Genomic DNA, 23,406 nt, shown 5'->3' with positions numbered 1-23,406 from the left:
GTACTTGGCACAGACACTGCTCAGAAAGACCCCTGTATGCACACTATGCTGCCTGGATTCAACTGATTTCTCACTGCGAAGCAATACCTTTATGAGCTCTTACAGAACAACTCCTAAAGCTACTGTGTGTAAACTGAAGACCTACCCTGGAATGTGCCAGGAGGGAGAGCTGCCTGAAATACAGTACAGAAAGCCTGCCCTGTGTGAGAGTGACAGAGAGAGAGAGAAAGAGAGGGAGACCGAGAGAGAGTGAGTGAACCAGGAAGAGAGAGAGATGCATGGAGAGGGGAGCAGAACAGAGAGAGTGAGGCAGGGAGAGCGAGAGGCAGGGAGAGAGAGAGAGAGTGAGGTAGGGAGAGCGAACAAGAGGCAGGGAGAGAGAGAGAGGCAGGGAGAGCGAACAAGAGGCAGGGAGAGAGAGAGAGAGAGAGAGAGAGAGAGAGAGACAGGCAGGCAGAGAGAGAGCATGTGAGTGTGTGTGAGGGAGAAGAAACAGCACACAGTGGAGTATTGCTCAGTGACTGGTGGCTGAGGTAAGGTGTAAAGCTGTAGGGGACTTTCTAATAATCAGGGGACCTGAAGACCCTGTCTTTTGTCAAAGAGGAATCAAAACGATATCGGCTCTGTAGAGGCTGGACTAAAGGGCTGAAGGAATATGGAAGAAAAACAGGAGAAACGGAATAAAGGTAGAGGAATGTATTCAGTGTGACTGTTTTTCCCAAACCACCATTTTCCATCCATCACATCCGGCGAAACTCACCACCTTCCCAGCACAGAGGGCGGACCTGGCTGGAAGTGTGTGTGTGACAGTAAGAAAGGGAGGAAGAGTGTCTGTGACACCTGTCGTCACTCATTATGCTGTTGATCCATCTCCATAGCACTGACACACACAGGTGCAGTTCCTAGCGAGCGCAGCAGAGACACCTGAGAATTTTCTGACAAACACATACCTCCTGTCTCATCTTCTCCATTGAAATGGCGATGTCAGGTTTAAACCGAGCGATCGCTGCCTTCTGACAGTGTGGATACCTTCTGTCCAAACTGGCACACTGGAGTTGAGCACATTCTTATCATTATACTTTCCTGATTTCAAATGGATTCAACCTCTTTGATCAACAGGTAATAATGTGGACCTGAGAAAAGGATTGAATGTGAGATATCGTGCTTAGGGTATTTGTCCTCCGGTTTGGAATACTTGGAACAGAGCGAAAGTCATAGAGCTCTCTATTGTTCGTTTTTTTTTTTTGCTAAGTTATTGTTGCTCTCCGTTTCCGTCCGTCATTAGCTACGACTACTTGAAGAATTAACCGAGGTGAAGTCTGTATCCATGGACAGCCTTCTCTGACTTAATCCCACATAGTTTAACACTGACAGACGTTATGAGGGTTGACTTTGAGCTCTGAGCATGTGGAGACTCTTAAGGACCAGACCTATCCCTCTCTGCTCCTCTCTCACCACGTAACAGACTTGGAAGAGTTAGTGTGCCATTGTAAGGGACGTGCAGGAGGTGTATGGCGACTGACATAATGAACCTGCATGGGAACGTATCGGAGTTGATCTCTTCTGCCGTCAGAGCCATAACGCTTCCGTCCTTTGACCCCGACCCTGACCCTTGGCCTAACGGTCCAGAGAGACTTCTAGGAAATGAAAGCAGGAATTTTTCAAATGGGTGTAACGGGAATGATGGCGGCAATGTGCATGACTTTCCGCCAGGCAACTGGACGCATAGCGGCAAGGTTTACAGTGATGAAGCAAGGATTCTGGCATCATCGCAGTGTGTGAAGGGGATGAAAGCAGTGGACAAGAACTGGGCTGCTTTGCTGATCCTGGCGGTCATTGCCGTTACAGTGACGGGTAACATCCTGGTCATCATCGCAGTGTCTCTGGAGAAGAAGCTCCAGAACGCCACCAACTACTTCCTGATGTCGCTGGCTGTCGCCGACATGCTGCTGGGCATCCTGGTCATGCCCATCTCCATGGTGACAATTCTCTATGGTGAGTTCCAGCTCAAGTTCAAAACTTTATTGTCTCATTGTTTGGTTAAACATTTACATTTGTCTTTGGCTTGCACACGTAAAGACGTACAAAAAAAACAGAAAACAGAGAATGACATCATAATACTTCAAGTCTATAAACAAGAGTGTGTTTTGTATATTTGACATTTACGTTACCGTTCTCAGATTTTGTATTCATAATAACCACCGTGAAGCTATAACTGAGACCTGTGCTGACACAAGCAACTAACATAGACAATCACCCACAAAACCCAATACAAAACAGGCTACCTAAATATGGTTCCCAATCAGAGACAATGACTAACACCTGCCTCTGATTGAGAACCATATCTGGCCCAAACACAGAAACAGACAAACTAGACATCCAACATAGCATGCCCACTCAGATCACACCCTGACCAAACAAAACATAGAAACATACAAAGCAAACTATGGTCAGGGTGTGACAATTTGACTGTACAGGATTTGGTTGTCTAACCTAGCTATCTTAAGAAGAATGCAGGTACTGTAAATCGCTCTAGATAAGAGCATCTGCTAGATGACTAAAATGTCAAATGTAAATGTTTTACATACAGATCTCCTATTACTGTATTGATGTCACAAATGTATCATGTGTACAGTTCTTTATTAAAAATGTAATTATTTGTTACATTTGACTGTGTAAAACCTAGCAGTACTACTTATTTCTCTGAGTGAGGCATATAGCATTTTGAAAAAAAATACCTGATTATTTGTCTCTGAAATATAACCATCAAGTGATAGATTTTAAATAAATATGTCTGTCATTGAACAACCCCATACAATGATTAGATAGTGAAAAAAACACACCAATCTCTTTCATATTTTATTTAATCAATAAAAGCTCATTTACCTACATTTCTGAAAATGGATATATCGTGTTTTGGAATGAAACTCTTCATTTATTTATAGTAGTATTTAGTATGTATTTCATATTTATTAGGATCCCAAATTAGCTGCTGCCGAGGCAGGCGCTTCTCTTTCTGGGGTCCAAACAGGAAACAATGTCTGTGTGTCTCTTCACAGTCCCTGTTGTGCCACGAGGTGTTCTTTTATCTGGTTATTGAATCTGGTTTTTATTACTAGCTTGAGTTACCTGGGGTGGCAGAGAGTTCCATTTGGTCATGGCTCTATTTAATACTGTTTGCTTCCCAGCCTCTGTTCTGGACCTGGGGACTGTGAAGAGACTTCTGGTTGCACGTGTTGTTTGATGATGATGAGTGTCTGTGTGCCAACTGCTTGTACAGATACCGTCAACGCCTCGCACAAAGACCAACAGTGATGCAGTAAATCTCTCCTCCACTTTGAACCAGGAGAGATTGAAATGCATGTCATTGACATTCACCTACCGTGTACATCTAAATGCAATGCATGCTGCTCTCTTCTGGACAAACTGCAATTTGCGTATGTTTTTCTTGCCTAAAAAACTGTTTGGTTGACTAAGATGTCAAGAAAGCAGTCCTCTTTCCTATTTTAGTAACCATTGAGTCTATATGTTTTGACCATGATAACTTGCTATCTAGGGTAACAGCCAGCAGTTTAGACTCCTCAACTTGCTCAATCGACACATTATTCAATTATAGATCCAGATGAGGTTTAGGTTTGATTGAGTGATTTGTCCCAAAAATAATGCTTTTTGTTTTTGAGATATTTAGCACCAGCCTATTTCTTGTTACTCAATCTAAAACTGACTGGAGCTCTACGTTAACTTCTCTAGGGTAGGGGACAGCATTCAGAATTTTGGATGAAAAGCGTGCCCAAATTAAACTGCTTGCTACTCAGGCCCAGAAGATAGGATATGCATAAAATTGGTAGATTTGGATTTTTAAAAACTGTTAAAATAGTGTCTGTGAGTATAACAGAACTGATTTGGCAGGCGAAAACCTGAGAAAAATCCATCCAGGAAGTAGGATTTATTTTTGTTTTATAGTTTTCTATTCAATGCCATTACAGTATCCATTGACTTAGGACTCATATTGCAGCTCCTATGCCTTCCATTAGATGTCAACAGTCTTTAGAAATGGTTTCAGGCTTGTATTCTGAGTGGACCCTGCAGTGTCACAGAGCTATTTCATGCGCGCGACCGAGAGAGTGCCTTTCTTGTTTACCTTTTATATTGACGACGTTATTGTCCGGTTGAAATATTATAGATTATTTAGGCTTAAAACAACCTGAGGATTGAATATAAACATCGTTTGACATGTTTCTATGAACTTTACGGATACAATTTGGATTTTTTGTCTGCCTGTTGTGACTGTGTTTGAGGCTGTCGATTACTGAAGAAAACGCACAAACAAAATGGAGGTTTTTGGATATAAAGAGAGACTTTATCGAACAAAACAAACATTTATTGAGTAAATGAATGTCTTCTGAGTGCAACCATATGAAGATCATCAAAGGTAAGTGATTCATTTGATCTCTATTTCTGACTTGTGTAACTCTTCTACTTGGCTGGTTACTGTTTGTAATGATTTGTCTGCTGGGCGATGTTCTCAAATATTCGTACGGTATGCTTTCGCCGTAAATCCTTTTAAAAATATGACACCGTGGTTGGATTCACAAGAAGTTCATCTTTAAACCTATGTAAAATACTTGCATGTTTTCTGAATTTGTATAATGACTATTTCTGTATTTGAATTTGGCGCTCTGCAATTTCACTGGATGTTGGCCAGGTGGGACGCTAGCATCCCACATACCCTAGTGAGGTTAAAGGTGTCAGTTATTTATTTTACTGTTGATAAGGCAGAGGATGGTTAAGGCAGTGGATGGTTAATCCATAACATGTTTTTTCAGCAATGTGTTATGATCAATGATATCGAAAGCTACACTGAAGTCTAGCAATCTCCCAAAATCTTATTATTATCAATGTATGCTGGAGCTGACATTCTTCATGGTTGTGTTGTACAGAATCAGTTGGTTGTTTAACATTATTATTAAAATTGTTAGAATGATTAAGTCATGCGTGGAACCTCCAGCTGTTTGTTTTTTCACAAGTGGCTCAATAAGAAGCAGAGAAATATTTGGAGAATTTCAATTCAATACATTTTGTGGTTTTGCAATGTGTTGATATTTTGGTTATATTTATATGTTATATACACCGGCTAGTTTATTACCGACACCAACCTGTTCACAAAAATGTATCGCTCCTACAGTCAGTAAGTCACATGGCTGTGGCTTGTAATATAAAGTAGACAGACAGGCATCTTGTTACTGTTCTATTGAACGTTAGCATGGCCATAACAAGTGACCTAAGCAACTTTGAGCGTGGTACAGTATGAGCGCCGTGCCAGGAGCACCGGATCCAGTATCTCAGAAACATCCGCCCTCCTGGGCTTTTCACGCACAACAGTATCTAGGGTTTGCCGAGAAAGGTGCGACAAACAAAAAACATCCAGTCGGCGGCAGTCCTGTGGGCGAAAATAGCTAGTTGAAGAGAAAGGTCGAAGAAGAATGGCAAGAATCTTGTAAGTTCACAGGCGGTCTACAAACAGAACAACAATGGTGTGCAGAAAGGCATCTCGGAATGCGCAACTTGTTGATCCTTATCACAGATTGGCTATATTGCAGCAGATGACCACGCAGGTTCCACTACTATCAGTTCAAAACAAGAAGAAGCGGCTCCAGTGGACACGCGATCACCAACACTGGACAATTGATGAGTGGAAAACCATCACCTGGAACCTGACAGCGAGTTCAGTTTACTTGATTGACTTGCACAGTCCCCAGACCTCAACCCAATAGAACATATTTGACATGAGATGGAACTGGCTGTTCACAGCATGAATGTTGAATAATTTTTTCCCCCTTTATTTAACTTGGCAAGTCATTTAAGAACATATTGTTATTTACAATGACTGCCTACCCCGGCCAAACCCTAACCCGGAAGACGCTGGGACAATTGTGCACTGCCTTATGGGACTCCCAATCACAGCTGGTTGTGTTACAAACCTGGAATTGATGCCGCTAGCACTGAAATACAGTGTCTTAGACCACTGCGCCACTCGGAAGCACCTATGTACCGCCGTCCAATCTGCAGCAACTGTGGAACGGTTCCGACATTGTGTGGAATGCTCCGAAATAATTCAGGCTATTTTGGAGGCTAGGCCAGGTCTGACCCTGTTCTAGACGGGTGTATCTAATAACCTGGTAGCATTGAAAGTACCAATTACTGGGATTGTTACTGAATATGGGCTATGTTGCGATCATCCCTTAGAGCGATCTTTACTCTGGAAGCTGGATAGATATTTGCCTATATGGCTTTGTATTTTGATTTATTGTCCCCTTACTAGAAGCCTCCAACCCCATCTGGTCTGGTGAACATACCACATACCCACAATGCTTTGTGCAAGTACTGAATGTCACCAACATTTTTTTCACCTGAAACATGGAGTGGAGAGGACTCTCTCTGAATAGTGTTGACTCTCTCTGAATAGATCTCTCTCTCTCTCTTTCCCAGCTTCTCCAGGGATTGGAGTTAGACAGTCTGTTGTTTCCTAAGTCCCTCGCCGTGCCTTTCTAAATGTGTAAATGTCACAAGTCTGCTTTTATAAGGAGCTTTAAGCCCTAAGTAGAGACCTCATTTGCATGAAAATGAGGGAGTGTAGTAAATGAGTCTGAAGGAAGTGTGCTTCTGTGAAAAGTACGACCTCTGCTGCTTATTAGATGTTCCCCTTTAATAAGCAGACAAAAGAACTCATTAAACGTTGGAATGCCCACAGAAACTTGTCAGATACTTTGTCATTATTTTCTTGTGTTGCTACTTTGTCGCTAAATTGCCCACAGTGGATTGGATTCATCTGGCACATGAAAAGACTGAGCAAACAGAGAATCTTTTCATTGCAGAGAGAACAACAACTGTATTACAGGCCTGTCTGTCTATTACATGATGTTGGGGATTAGATGTCTTGATTCTTATGAATGCATATAAATGAGGTTTTACCCTTTGAACAGTGTCCAGAGTCAACCAATAATTTATTAGCTTGCCATTGCTATAGATTATGTGAGGGTTTATTCATTGTCTGCCTTTCGGTGATGTGACACCAGATTACAGCCCCATAGGGCTCTGATTCAAGGTAGGGTAGAAGATGAACATGAATAGTCTCACCTGACAGCCATTCTTAGAAGGCTTGCGGGATTAAGGCCTTCATGGTCCACTGAGTTATAATCAATCACTCTGTTTTATGGACACTTTTAACTGGGCTGAGTAGTCACCAAAGGCGACGCCTGGATGTTCATGAGAACAGAGTACTCTGTTATGGTCTTAATGGAGGTTAGCCAGACCCTCCAGTCCTGTCCTGTGGGACTGTTAGGAAGACAGGACCTTTCTTCAGCCTCGCCACTCATTTAGCTCTACTGCCCTCTGGAAATAAGGACATGATTTAATCTCTTTATTGATTTGTCTCTCTCTCTTCTCGGTTATGTCAGGATCCTGATACCTGGTCTGTGTCTCCCACCTCCACCACTTTCATGGCTTTAATTGCTCTCCTTTCCTTTGCTTTGTTTTGCTTACGCTCATGCACTGTTTCGCTCTTAGAGGGGTGCATGACAGAGAAAAACAGAGACCTCTTTTCAGAGTTTGTGTTTTTGAAGACAGACATTTTTGACAGGCAGGTATGCCATGTTCTGTTGCCGATGCAGTAAGTGTGCTCTAGTTTCTTGGTGTTGTCTAGATCATGACATAAAGAATGAATCATTGTCTTCCTACTGGGCACATATCAGTTCACCGTTTAGTTTTGTTTGACTTTAAGTTGATTTTCATGTGAAATCAAAACATTTAATTTAGGTAAAAGTTAGTTGAAAAAAGACGAAATGCCCTTATGTTTATTTTTTGCAAATCCAATTAGTTTTCCATGTTGATTCAACGTCATCGCATAGATTTTCTGGGGCTGAAATTACGTGGAAACAACGTTGATTCAACCATTTTTTGCCCTTGTGGGTTATGACTAATGCTTAACTAAGGGGAAATGTGTTTCATATAACCCCGTAAAATCCTTTGACCCTCGCTCTTTAGACTGTCTTTATAGAAGAAGATTACCCCCTTGGTAAAAATAGACCTAATCCCCTGGGTGATGGACTAGAGAGGGAGAGAGAGAGAGAACAAGAGAGGGAGAGAGAGATGAGTGGTTTTGTGGTTAGGGAGAAAACTTGGTTTGTGCTCAGACGTTTAGCCAGACACGGGGGAAATTTCAGGTCAAGCCAGCAGCAGCAAAACAAGATTCAAAAGAGCAGCCAGCATGAGGATTAGGGTGGCAGGTAGCCTAGTGGTTAAGATCGTTGGGCCAGTAACCGAAATGTCACTGGTTTGAATCCTAAAGCTGACTAGGTGAAACATCTGTTGATGTGCCCTTGAGCAAGGCACTTAATTGCTCCTTTAAGTCGCTCTGGATAAGAAAGGAAAGACTGAGTCTCAGCAGCTTCCTCTCAGACACAACCAAACACAAAACAAAGCCTTGTCATTATCTGCTCTCAGAGAACCAGATGTGTTAGCAGGGCAAAAGAGGGGTATACAACAATGCAGGATCAAGGAGTTAGCCTGTTAACTTGCCTAAATATTCTTTTTTTTTTTTAAGATATAAACTTCAAATGGGCATGGTCTACTTAACAACCAAAAACACATACAGTATGTACGTTTTTGGTTGTTTATCGAAGTTAGCTGGCTAACTCATCGATGCTGCTTTGTAGTATACCCCTCAGGTAAATCACAGACAGAGAGATACAAGAGGAGGAAAATAAACAAATTGGTTTCTAGGGCAAAAGACAAGAGATGGGAATGATAGAGTTCCTGATGCTTCAATCAAGGGACTGGGAGAGAAACATCTGAACGAGAGAGAGAGACAGAGGGAAGAGACAGAAGCCCTGTTTATACCCGGTTTTAACTTGCATCCTTTGTCCTGATCTTGTCCACATTCTGAATATGCCCACATTTTTAGAAAGGTGTAGACAATCAAAAGACACATTGTGATCTGATTGTGATCAGATCATCCTGCCCACCTCTGGAGATAGTCAGACACACATTGTGTCTGGATATCTTACAAGTGTCGACATATTGTGATAGAGAAACTATTTAAATCATCATTACTTTGCCCTCTAAAATCATTGGCAGGTGGTACCATTGACCGAGAACATCAATGTGTCTTACAATAAATAAATAAATATTATTTTGAAAGAATAGCTGTGAAATAATTTGCATAAGGGACCAGGAAACCTGATCACAATGCAGACACAGTGGACAGATAACAGACACACTGTAATACCACGCGTAAACACATTTTGGGAAATGTGGGCAAAATTAGAAGGTAGACAAGATCAGGACAAAGGACACATGTTAGCACCAGGTATAAACGGGACTAGAGAGGGACAAGAGAGAGCGAGAGAGAGAAAGGGAGAGAAAGAGAGAGACAGAGAGAAGAGGAGGCTGACTGAGTGTATAGGTGTTTGATACAGGGGCGGTTTGAGAAAGGATTTAGAAAACAGACCCGAGAAAGAGAAATGGAGAGATCAAGAGAGGCGAACATCTTTTCTTGCTTATCCTCCCACCGTTATTTGAGCTACATAACTACCCTCATTTGGGGTTTCTTTGGTACATGATGTCATAGTCATGGATATTTGATAGTTTGTTTCTGATCCACTGTTTATGCGTCTGTATTATTGGTACAGGCCCCGTGTTTCAAATTCTACCTACTGGAGCCCACCAACGCTTTACTGTGTAAATGCTGCAGTTAGAGGCAGAGGTAGTGGATTGGGGGATGTATTTATTTATACGGCTCTGTGTTTATTTTTGGAGTCTCTGACTGCTTCCAGTCCTCCTCTAACTAGTTATAAAACCCTATTACACCAACGTCAAGACCAGGAAGGGGGGCATCAACCATGACAGATTGTACACATGCACACACACACACGCACGCACGCACGCACACACACACACACACACACACACACACACACACACACACACACACACACACACACACACACACACACACACACACACACACACACACACACACACACACACACACACACACACACACACACACACCACAGAGTCAGTATTGGCTTTTAAGAACCTGGTATCAAACACAAAAAATACTGCTATTGAACCCCAGAATAATACAGGATATCAGTAATGAACACTGTATCCACGGTGATAGACAATTTGGGAACACGTCATACATAAATGCTGTTACCAGGGTGATGATGAACCCCAATTTAAATCCAAATGGCTAGTTGCCATGACTCTCATCCATTGACTCAAGCGTTGTAACTATTGGCTTCACTGTGTGAGGTGTGCAAGTGTGACATATACTGCATTGTACTCTCAGAGTCGTCGTTAAGAAATCTCAGTTATCCAAACTATGAACCTGTGGACCAGACATCAGTTACTGATGGCTGAAAAATGGTCTTTGGTTGGGTGAAAATGAATGCAGAACACTTTATGACATAAATAGTATGGCACACAGTAGATGGACTGTACGTGTCAGCTTCATTCTCTGAATATTATGTGGAATTGTAGAATGTGTAAATAATGTAGAAAGACTGGAGTCTTTCCTTCTATTTCGACATTTCTCTGACATGTGTGAGGGTATAGATTGCAACTACAGATGTTGTGGTGAAGCTACTCCGATGTTTCCAAATTAACTGGGATTCAAGCCCAGTCAGAATACCCAGGATGACTGCTGATGTTACCTGAAACACCAAACTGCAGCAAAAGTCAAAGGTCTCAGAGGAAATGAGTGAATTAGAGACAGAAGGAGAGACAGCGCAATAGACACATTGAGAGACAGAAAGAGACGACTACCTCCTGTCACGTTCTGACCTTTATTTTCCTTTGTTTTGTCTTTATTTAGTATGGTCAGGGCGTGAGTTGGGGTGGGCAGTCTATGTTTGTGTTTCTATGTTTTTTCTATTTCTGTGTTTGGCCTGATATGGTTCTCAATCAGAGGCAGCTGTTTATAGTTGTCCCTGATTGAGAACCATATTTAGGTAGCCTGGGTTTCACTGTTGGTTTGTGGGTGTTTGTTTCCGTGTCTGTGTTTGTCACCACACGGGACTGTTTGGGTTTGGTTTTCGTTATTGTTCACATTTATTGTTGTGTATTTCTTAGTGTTCAGTTTATGTTTTATAATAAATGATATGGACACTTACCACGCTGCGTTTTGGTCCGATCCCTGCAATCTGCCATTAAACCTCAACTGTCTGCTCCTATCCACTGTATTCTTTCCTACATTTTCTCATTGGTTATTGTGTTTTGTTGCTTTGTGTTCGTGTCAAGGTCAGTGGCCACAGGGCTATGAAATGATGTATGTGACTCTCAGTCACTCTAGTACATTCTACAACATTCATATCACTCTATAACCAAGTTAAATTTGTTTAAATTCAACAACAAAATTGTATCTTTCATTCATGCCAATAAAGCATTTGAAATTAACCAATTAAATCAAGAAAGACAACAAGAGAGACATAAACAGAATATACAGAAACAAACTTACAAGAGCCTTAGTAGGATAATTGGTTTTCCAAACTTTTTCCTGAAGCGATTACCCAGCTCGCACATAACGTTCTGAGAACCATATGTTTCTTAGAGCTTGTTGAGAGCGTTGTTGTTCTATGGTTATTTTGCATACAACCTTCCCACAACTTTCTGGGAATGGTGCTTCACATTGGGCATAGTTGCTTCAAAATGGGTAAAAACTGTTTGTATCAATGTTGGTTACATGTCATTTCAACCCCCCAAAATATTGAATAAATGTGCAAAATTTATTGGATTTGCAAAAAGTAATCAACTTAAGGGCATTTTGTTTGAATTCACATTAGTTGAAAACTTAAATTAAGATTAAACGTTGGATTTACGTCTGTGCCCAGCGTGTGCCCACATGCACACTGATTTAAAGCAACGGTATTCTAAGGATATGCTTGTTTAAAAATTCTGCAGCTGCAATTAAAAAAGAATAATCTTAACAATGAAATAAATAGGTGACCCTGAAAGCCGATAGGACTCGCCATAATAACCAATCTGCAGAAGGGACAAGTGAAGACAGATGGACATGTGTAAATTAGACGTTCATTCATACTGCATTTATTAGGCCTATTATTACTGAACCCCATAGGGTATAATGCAGCATCTTTTTCACAGGTTACGTTACGTTACGTTCTTTTCCCCCTCATCAATCTACACACAACACCCCACAATGACAGAGCAAAAACAGGTTTTTAGAATTTTTTGCAAATGTATTACATATAAAAAACTAAAATATCACATTTCCATAAGTATTCAGATGCCTTACTCAGTACTTTGTTGAAGCACCTTTGGCAGCAATTGCAGCCTTGTGGCTTCTTGGGTATGACGCTACAAGCTTGGCACACCTGTGTTTAGGGAGTTTCTCTCATTCTTCTCTGCAGATCCGTCGCACAGCTATTTTCAAGCCTCTCCAAAGATTTATGGTCGGTCGGGTTCAAGTCTTGGCTTTGGCTGGGCCACTCAAGAATATTAAGAGACTTGTCCCGAAGTCACACCTGCGTTGTCTTGGCTGTGTGCTTAGGGTCGATGTCGTGTTGGAATGTGAACATTCGCCCCAGAGTGCTCTGGAGCAAGTTTTCATCAAGGATCTCTCTGTATTTTTCTCTGTTTATCTTTCCCTCGATCCTGACTTATCTCCCAGTCCCTGCCGCTGAAAAAGATCCCCCAAAGCATGATTCTGCCATAACCATGCTTCACCGTAGGGATAGTGCCAGGTTTCCTCCAGAAGTGACGCTTGGCATTCAGGCCAAAAATGTCAGTCTTTGTTTCATCAGACTGAGAATCTTGTTTCTCATTGTATGAGAGTCCTTTAGGTGCCTTTTGTCAAACTCCAAGAGGGCTGTCATGTGCCTTTTACTGAGGAGTGGCTTCCGTCTGGCCACTCTACAATAAAGGCCTGATTGGTGGAGTGCTGCAGAGATGGTTGTCCTTCTGAAAGGTTCTCCTATCTCCACAGAGGAACTCTGGAGCTCTGTCAGAGTGACCATCGAGTTCATGGTCACCTCCCTGACCAAGGCCCTTCTCTTCTGATTGCTCAGTTTGGCTGGGTGGCCAGCTCTAGGAAAAGTCTTGGTGGTTCCAAACTTCTTCCATTTAAGAATGATGGAGGCCACTGTGTTCTTGGGGACCTTCAATACTGCAGACATGTTTGTACCCTTCCACAGATCTGTGCCTCAACACAATCCTGTCTCTGAGCTCTACTGACAATTCTTTCGACCACATTGCTTGGTTTTTGCTCTGACAAGCACTGTCAACTGCAGGACCTTATAAAGACAGGTGTGTACCTTTCCAAATCATGTCCAATCAATTTAATTTACCACATGTGGACTCATGAAAATTAACAAGGATGACCAATAGAAACAAGATGCACCTAAGCTCAATTTTGAGTCTCATAGTGTCACATCCTGACCATAGAAAGCCTTTATTTTCTATGGTGGAGTAGGTCAGGGTGTGACTGGAGGGTGTTCTAGGCATAATCAAAATGACACTTGACTAGAGCTAGGTTTCCATCCTATTGGCGACAGATTTTCAAGCGAATATTCTTCATAAAAACTATGCCATTTCAGAGTTTCCTTCAGGAAAATTTAGCACTAGACAACATGACAGGGAAGATTTTAATGCACCAGACATTTAATACATTTACCAGACACCCATATGCATTCAGATCCAGTCTGGTGCAGCCAGCACCATCAATAAACAAGGGATATTGGCCAAGTGAGCCACATTTACGTTACCTTAAAAACAGCCTATAACAAATTACAAAAACATTATTCATTGTGTTTCGATGTGTAGCACTTGTATTGGTTTTTAGGCTACTTTCCTAAAACAATAATTGTTTTAATCCAAATGTATCATTTTAAAACTGCACAACTGAGCAAGAGGACAAGTACATTAGAGTGTCTAGTTTGAGAAACAGACGCCTCACAAGTTCTCAACTGGCAGCTTCATTAAATAGTACCGGCAAAACACCAGTCTCAACGTCAACAGTGAAGACGTGACTCCGGGATGCTGGCCTTCAATAAGAAAAAAGGCACAACCATCCCCAAAGCAAAATATATATATATATATATATATATCAAATAAGTTTGACAACACTCCCCTGTTTTAGACCACCCCTGCCCCCAGTAAATGTTGATTCGTCCCTTAACTGGCCTGAATTGAGTTTGAGTTTATTTTATTTTTACAGGCACAGTGCACATTAATCAATGTTTCAGTAAAAGTGCCGGATTTAGCCAGCCGGCTAACTTTCAACTGCAGTCCCTGGGCAGGTTATTAAAAACATTTACAATATAGACAATCATTGAGCAGTGAGCACACACAGAGCAACATAGGACAAGCAAGATGTAGCATACATACAGCATAGGACAAAAAGCAGCAAGACAACATTTATAAAAGCAACAAAGTGTTTCCACACCTCACAAGCCACAGAAAACAGACAACATGGAAAGCGGCAACACACAGCTAAGGATTATGTTCACAAATCTGATTGACCTTTAGCCATGTCTTCATGCATTTTGTGAAAGTGTGATATGTGGTGCAGTTATGTATGTGTGTCTGATGGCAGTGTATTCCAGACATGGGAAGCTCTCACAGAGAAAGCTGATTTACTAAAGGTGCTTTTCCTTAAGGGAACTATACAGTTACCTCTCATGGCAGACCTTGTGGATCTGCTGCCATATGTTTGGGTTTTCTGTTTAACAAAAATACTGAGTGGAGGGGGAGCCAGGCCATTTAGGATCTTGAATACAAGACATGCGTCGGTGTATTGCACAAGATTTTCCCAACTCAGGAGCTCATGCTTTCTGAGGATGTAACAGTGATGTTGGCTATTGGGCTTCCTATCAAGCACTTTGAGAGCCTGTTTGTAGACAGACTAAATAGGTTTTAATGTTGTATAGCAAGCTTGGGCCCAACTAGTCAAGCAGTATGTTAAGTGGGGGAGTATCATAGATTTGAAGTACAGTTTTGCTACCTCTGTAAGTCAAACAATTTCGTATAAATGGGAAATTGGCTAGGTTGAATTTGGTTATTTGAATTACCTTTATCACATGCTTTTTAAAAGAGAGGTTGGAATCAAGTATGATGCCAAAGTACTTCAAATCAGATACCACCTGGAGCTTCTCCCCTGACACATATACATCTGGCTCAGTAGCATCTGTTGCCCTCTTTGTGAAGAACATGCAAACTGTTTTTTTCACATTGAGATGCAAACACGAGTCACTGAGCCACTTGTAACCTGGACCATTACAGTAGTGAGTTCTTGTGCAGCTTGTTGTTTGCTCTTTGCATGCACATATATCACTGTATCATCTGCATACATTTGAACTTCAGACCCAGTACAGACAGAAGGCAGATCATGAATGTACAGGCTGAACATGAGAGGCCCCAGTATTGACCCTTGGGGCACGCCCACGTCATAGCTAAGAGTGGGCGACAGTTCATTGCTCACTCTGACACACTGAGTACTGCTTTCAAGGTATGATTTCCTCCATCTCAAGGCATCGGGGGAAAAGTTGAACTTGGACAATTTTGAGATGAGAATCTCATGGTTAACAGTATCAAAAGCCTTCCTTAGTTCCAGAAACACAGCCCAAAAAACGCCCCCTTTGTCCATCTTGGACTTCACATTTTCCAGAAGAAAGCAGTTGGCCGTTTCTGTGGAGTGTTTCGCTCTGAAGCCAAACTGCATGGAGTGTAATGTGAAGGGGCTGTTGTTGAGGTGGGTTGATCAGTTGTTCTGCTACACACTTTTCAACAACCTTTGACACCACAGGTAGTATACTAATGGGCCTGTAGTTATTCACGTCAGCAGGGTCGCCTGTTTTAAAGATGGCCATTATTATGGCCGACTTCCATACCCTTGGAAACACCCCGAGACCAATAGATGTGTTGGTGACCTTAGTAATGGGGCCAATGAGTGACTTTAGTGAGCTAATCACCTTGTTCACCTTTGACTCAGAAACCTCCCTTATGATGAAGACAGGTTGAGCGTCATTCACTAGCACTGAGCCCAAGAAACCAGGGGAGGGGTTCTGTGTCAGTACCCTCAATAAAGTAGGAATTGAAGGCTATTGCTATTTTGACGGCATCCTGTGTTAGATTGTTATTCACCATGATTTATAGTCTTTTGGTAGTGTTACTATGGTCTTTCCCTGTTAACTTTTTTTAGATAATCCCAGATCAATTTAGAATTTCCCTTTGCTTCACCAAATATGTTAATAAAAAAGTTTGCCTTGGCCTGTCTGACTTCTTTCATCACCTTATTTCTCAACATGGTAAACCTACGTCTGTCATGCTCTAATTTGGATCTTAGGGCTATTTTTAGAGCATCATTTCATTCTTTCATCAATTTCCAGATTTCTCCATTTAGCCAAGGAAGAGTTTTCTTTTGGCCAGGTTTGGATTTGATTTTCTTTAGGAAACCATTTATTGTCGTCTGGATTGTGGATAGAAAAACCTGACTATCAGCTTCCACGTCTGTATAGGACAAGAGATCATTCCAGTTAATTCCCTTAATTGCGTTTTCAAAATAGTTTAATTCACTCCTAGGTATTCTGAGTTGATCCGGCTTTCTAACAGTAGAGAGGTTAAACCTGCTCTTAGACAGCTTTCTGGCTTTACGTGTCAGATTATGATCTGATAGCCCAGTAACCATATTGAATGAGTTAGTCACTCTCTCTGGTTTATTACTGAACACCAAATCAATCGGTGTTTTAGAGCAACAAGTCACCCTCGTCGGCCCTTTAACTAGCTGTGTAAGGTCATTGGTGAAGATCATAAGACATGACTGTTACAGAGTGCAAGCGGGTAGAGATGGTTTTTCGCCCCATCAGATCACATTTTCATCAAATATGCGAGGTTACAGTGATTTTAATTGAATTTCAGTTTCCATGCATCAAGTTTGGATTCGGCCCACAGAAAATATAAGGTCGCATAGGATCTCATAAAAACACCGCCAGATGTCTGTGGGTTACCCGGCTGGTTAGTCACTCTGCTCGTCACCTCTCACCCCCATGTGACGTGTTTGTTTGGGCTGTACTGTTCAGCAAATTGATGATCAGCAAATTGCCTTCTACTCTCTTCTCTCTCAGAGCTTTCCATATTCACCCTCTCTCTCATCTCCAATTATCTCAATCTCTTCTTCTAAAGACACACCTGAAGATGAATAGAAGCGCTGCATTATTATTACGAACACATTTCCTGGCTGTTTCAACATCATACACACAGTCACATGGTCTGACGGTGTGTTTCTAGGTTCTGAACAGAATGTAATAACTGTGAATGTAATCTTCTCAAAAGGAGCAGGCCTCCTGCTGTTCTGAATAAGAATCACAATCTTCCAGCTAATATACAGGATTGGTTGTTGTCAGAACACATACATTATGTTGGAATAACCTGTCATTGTGTCAAGATTTTTACCCCATTGTACTGACCCTGGTGGAATAGAGTTCTGTGAGCTTTCATGTCAATTAGTTTATTTCACGTGTACGTGGAGAGATTTAGGGTTTATAAAGTCAGACTCATTCTTTATGGTAATGACTGTGACGAGCACCTTTTAGAATTTCTTTGGTGTAGAGCGGTAGAGAGGTAGAGAGAGAGAGAGGAGGAGGGGGAGAAGGATAGAAAGGGAGAGACAGAGAGATTACAGAGAAACATTAGAAATACACTATTTACAATTCACCACTGACATACAGGATGGCAGCCCTGAGGAAGTAAATAAGATCGGGTTAGAGAGAAAAACCCTGTTCACATTTCTCTATGCTGGGTGGGTCCACATAATTTAACAAATCCTTTAGCGGTCTCTGGGGCGACTCTTTATGTCTGAGTCGTTGATGAAAAACTTGGTGTATATACAATTTGTGGTCATGCAGGTCTCTAGCTCTCCATCTCTTTGTTTTCTCTCCATCTATGCCCCTCTCCTCTCACTTTATCTTTTACTCGTCCTCTTTCCCTTTCTCTACCACTCTTCTCCCCCTCTCTCCCTCCACCCTGCTCTCTGTTTGGTAGGAAACACAAATCCAGCTTTGGTCAGGGGGAAGGCAAGAAAGCCTGAAGCTGTCAGCAAGTTTGAGGAGAAAAGCTCTTTCATTTATCTCCAGTGCCCAGATTGATGCCCCTGCCAATATCTGTATGAAAATATACAGCCTCCCTCTGTGGATAAAGGCTGCTTCCCTGGATTCCCTGCCTCTGGGCTCTCTTCTGCTTCCGTCAGTCAATATTGTCTTGTTTCCCGTTTTTACCCCACTGGGTACAGCAGGCGGACAAGCGAAAAAAAAAATAACTTAACCCGACTTGTCCTCTTTCTTAGGGTGTTCAGACGAGCGTGTGCACTTCTCTGCCGGAGCTGTGAAATGCTACAGTGTCAAGAGTTTTTGAAAGGAGTGAAAATAGGTCCCTTTTCAGCAGACTTCTTTTCAAAAAGCGTTGAAGGGTAATTCACTGTGGCTTCTCTGCCTAGCCTTAGACCAACATCATGGCTGCAGGTCATAAAGACCTACAGGGTGGGATGGAGCCAAATCAGGCAGGCTCTGCTGGTCATACACTACACGACTTCTAAAATCTTAACTTGCTCACATTTTCCCAAATCTTTCATTCCATCCATCATCAACCCCAGCATGCGTGTGCTCGCATTACACAATGATTTCCTAGTTGATCCTGCCTTGCTTTTCTCACTTTGCGTAGGGAAAAAATGTTGACATGGAAACAGTAAGCTGTTTTATTAGTGTGCACATTGTTGTGTAGAAACATCAAAAAAGAGACAGAGGTGCAGAATATAGAGTTGTATAAAATAATAATGGGGCCATTTGCACGCCCCTGTGCCCCTTGTGGGTCGAGATTTCACTTAAGGACCAACCAAATGGTCTAAATGAGCAAAATCCGGAGCACCGGATTTCTCTCCACAGCTCAACCTTCTGTCTTCCATCAACTCGGTCCACAACTTGCATGTTGTTGTTGTTTTCCTCTTCGTTATCAATGTTTTGGTCTCACATGCTGAGTGCTCATCGGCTATTGGCAGCAGTCCTTGCCAAATCCCATTGTAGCACAAGATGCACAACCAACATATCAGGATATCCGACAGGGGTCTGGAGAACAGAACAGAGATCATCGGTGCGTCCTTGACCCGCCCAACGTACTGGTCCTAGCCCAAGTTCATAGGATTTCACCCCGATCATGAAAGTTCATGGCAAAATCGTGTAGGGAATGTACTAGACTATACAGACCACAGGAGGCACATCATCATCATTATAAGATCCTAATCTGCAAACATAGACTGGGTCCATTTTCATCCCCCTTTCCTTTATCTTCACTCTTACCTCTCTTTCTCTTCCCTCCATCCATTATGGCACTCAGATGGGCAGACCAAAATATCAAATATGATAGAGAAGTGAATGCTGGGACAGCTTGAGGTCTAATGACTTCCCACTTGAGAGAGGTGAGAGAGAGGTAAGAGATGGAGAGAGGTGAGAGAGAGAGTTGCTGATAAAAAGATGTAGAAAGAGGCATTAGAATTGCTGGAGGTCTAATCCTTTTCCACCTCCATGGGAGAGGAAAGAGAGAAGTGAGAAAGAGTGATGAAGTGGGCTGACAGAGAGAGAGGGAGAGACAGAGAGATAGAGAGGAAGGAAGAGAAAGAGAGAGACATAGGGCTGTCAGTTCGTGACAATCAGTCCAAATAAACATGCTTTACGTAAGGCTCTCCTTCAGGAGAGAGGAGAGGAGCGAGGGAGTCTGTGACCTCCCAACAGAGAGAAAGAGAAATAGAGGAGGATAAATTGGAGAATAGAGAAACAGTGTAACTATCACATCTGACTGTGCATGCCAACAGTGAGATTCCCTATCTCCAGCTTATTATCACATTCTAATGCCTGGTCTTTATTCTGTACTTTTACTGTGTACTCTTTTAATTTGGAGGTTGTATTTAGTTGTGTCTGTATGGGGGATGTAGCTACAGTTTCTCAAAAGATAGGGCACAGGGGCTTCTCTAAACGGCCTTGTACATTTTGAGAAAGGCTGCTTTGCGCTGTGTTTGTGAACCTCAGACTTACTTTAAAACACACACACACACAAGCGATGTTTTAGAGGGTTTGGAGGTGTTCCACGCATCTGAGTCATTCTATTTTATGTGTTTTGGTCACCTCATAAGAAGCTTTTTAGTTGCTATTACTACCCAACAACTCTTATAAAAACTCCACTGTCTCTGCAAATGCACTTTACAACTAACACCAATTCCATAAAAAAATGTGGTAGGTGCTGAAAGTCTCACATATATCTTGTAACTGGTATTCCCATTACAAGACAGGGTTGCTGTAATTGGTGTTTCATTTCCTCTGTAAAAAAAAGTACATCAGCAAAAAAACGATTCCCCAGAGTTCATTGAGTTTTCCCTGTGTCCCCCCTACAGACCACTGGTGGCCCCTGCCCTCGGACCTGTGCCCTATCTGGATCTACCTGGATGTGCTGTTCTCCACAGCCTCCATCATGCACCTGTGTGCCATCTCTCTGGACCGCTACATCGCCATCAGAAACCCCCTCCACCACAGCCGCTTCAACTCCCGAACCAAGGCTCGCCTCAAGATCATGGCTGTCTGGACCATCTCTGTGGGTAAGAGACTGGAAGGAAGACAAGCCTGCACAAGTAAATGATGCCTCTTACTTTAGAGAGAGGGAAAGAGATAGAGAGAGTAAGGAAGAGGGAGAAGAAGAGAGAGCATGTGGGTCTTTCTATAAATAATGGGGCCCAATGTGTGACATTGGGATCAACATTTCAAAATGGTCTGAAACAAAAATAAAAAGGATTTTCGTGCAGTTAGAGGAATAAGTGTGATATATGCAAATTGGCCCATAACTCCAGCTATACAACAACATAGGACTAGGACTATAATCCTTTAAGCAGGGTTCATTAAGACATTGGCAAGTCAAATTCAAGGACTTTCAGAGACTTTTCCAAGTACTTAATTGTTATGACCTCAATGTTATACAATTGTATCATTTACATAATTGTACATATAGCCCTAATATATAACATCCCCCATTACCACTTTAAGAATAATACATTTAGGCCAAAAAGGCCAACAAGTAGGGAGGGCATTAGCACTAAGAATATATATTTTTTAAATGTTGGCCTTGCCAATGCATTGATTTTCTAATTATTATTACATTCTAAAATATGTGAGAATATATGGGACATTACCTGACTAAATAAATTGGTTGCGTGACGATTTTTCTGTAGCCTACATGGCCGACGTTGGATGCTGTTGTCATAATAACCGCACCTGGTTTTAACGCGACAGAGTTACTCAACACCCTTCATTGAAGCTGCGGAAACAAACGAAAGAGGCCAAATCTCTCATGAAAACGGATTAAAAAATGTAATAACTTATAAATTGGCTACAATTTTACAAGGACTTTTAATGCACCAAATTCAGGAAATGTCAGATTTCATTCTTTTTATCTCTATTTCTGCTTTTTGTGACTCCTCTCTTTGCTTGGAAAATGGCTGTTTTTTTCTGTGACTTGGCGCTGACCTAACATAAATCGGAACTGTCCAGAGTAGTGATGCTAGTCGGGCGGGCAGGTGCTGGCAGAGATCAGTTGAAGAGCCTGCATTTAATTTGACTAGCATTTAAGAGCAGTTGAAGGCCATGGAAGGAGTATTGTATGGCGTTGAAGCTCGTTTGGAGGTTTGTTAACACAGTCTCCAAAGAAGGGCCAGATGTATACAGAATAGTGTCGCCTGCGTAGAGGTGGATCAAAGAATCACCCGCAGCCAGAGCGACATCATTGATATATATAGAGAAAAGAGTCGGCCCGAGAATTGAACCCTGTGGCACCCCAATAGAGACTGACAGAGGTCCGGACAACAGGCCCTCCGATTTGACACCCTGAACTCTGTCTGAGAAGTAGTTGGTGAACCAGGCGAGGCAGTCATTAGAGAAACCAAAGCTTTTGAGTCTGTCGATAAGAATTGACAGAGTCGAAAGCCTTGGCCAGGTGGATGAAGACGGCTGCACAGTACTGTCTTTTATCGATAGCGGTTACGATATCGTTTAGGACCTTGAGCGTGGCTGAGGTGCACCCATGTCCAGCTCGGAAACCAGATTGCATAGCAGAGAAGGTATGGTGGGATTCGAAATGGTCGGTGATCTGTTGTTCACTTGGCTTTTCAAGATTTTAGAAAGGCAGGGCAGGATGGAGGGGGGCGAAAGTTGCTGCAGAGGTGTTGGCTGGGATTGGGGTAGCCAGGTGGAAAGCATGGCCAGCCGTAGAGAAATGCTTATTGAAATTCTCAATTATCGTGGCTTAATCAGTGGTGACAGTGTTTCCTATTCTCAGTGCAGTGGGCAGCTGGGAGGAGGTAATCTTACTCTCCATGGACTTTACAGTGTCTCAAAACTTTTTGAAATTAGTGCTGCAAGATGTTAATTTCTGTTTGAAAATTCTAGAATTTGCTTTCCTAACTGACTATGTGCCTGACTTCCCTGAAAAGTTGCATATCACGGGGACTATTCGAAGCTAGTGCAGTACGCCACAGGATGTTTTTGTGCTGGTCAAATGGGCAGTCAAGTCTGGAGTGAACCAATGGCTGTATCTGTTCTTAGATCAACATTTTTTGAAAGGGGGATGCTTATTTTAGATGGTGAGGAAAACACTTTTAAATAACAACAACAAAATAGCATCATGAGGAAAATTATGTGGATATATATTGAAGCAACATCTCAAGACATCAGTCAGGAAGTTAATGCTAGGTCGCGAATGGGTCTTCCAAATGGACAATGACCCCAAGCATACTACCACAGTTGTGGCAAAATGGCTTAAGGACAACAAAGTCAAGGTATTGGAGTGGCCATCACAAAGCCCTGACCTCAATCTTATAGAACATTTGTGGGCAGAACTGTAAAAGAGTGTGCGAGCAAGGAGGCCTACAAACCTGACTTAATTACACCAGCTCTGTCAGGAGGAATGGTCCAAAATTCACCCAACTTTTTGGGGAAAGCTTGTGGAAGGCTACCCGAAACGTTTGACCCAAGTTAAACAATTTAAAGGCAATGCTACCAAATACTAATTGAGTGTATGTTAACTTCTAACCCACTGGGAATATGATAAAAGAAATAAAAGCTGAAATAAATAATTCTCTCCACTATTATTCTGACATTTCACAAAATAAAGTGGTGATCCTAACTGACCTAAGACAGGGGATTTTTACTAGGATTAAATGTCAGAAATTGTGAAAAACTGAATTTAAATGTATTTGGCTAAGGTGTATGTAAACTTCCAACTTCAATTGTACTTGCTTAACAATGCTGTAGGTCATGTAACTGTCTGTTAAATGCAATATGCGTCATGGACTTTAACGGA

General features: G+C 42.0%; 1 protein-coding gene across 1 annotated transcript in view; it reads left to right on the top strand.

The window, feature by feature from the left end:
* The first annotated feature begins 468 nt into the window (after positions 1 to 468).
* The window catches only part of LOC118366843 (5-hydroxytryptamine receptor 2A-like), a 32,275-nt gene continuing 9,337 nt past the window's right edge, over positions 469 to 23,406 (top strand). The window contains exons 1-2 of the mRNA XM_035749592.2: positions 469 to 1,995; positions 20,453 to 20,653. Coding sequence (XP_035605485.1) covers positions 1,512 to 1,995; positions 20,453 to 20,653 — 685 coding nt within the window. The 5' untranslated portion in view covers positions 469 to 1,511. The remainder of the gene's footprint in view (positions 1,996 to 20,452; positions 20,654 to 23,406) is intronic.

Source organism: Oncorhynchus keta, chromosome 34 (assembly GCF_023373465.1).
Source record: "Oncorhynchus keta strain PuntledgeMale-10-30-2019 chromosome 34, Oket_V2, whole genome shotgun sequence".
Lineage (NCBI taxonomy): Eukaryota > Metazoa > Chordata > Actinopteri > Salmoniformes > Salmonidae > Oncorhynchus > Oncorhynchus keta.
This window is presented reverse-complemented; position numbering and strand designations above follow the sequence as displayed.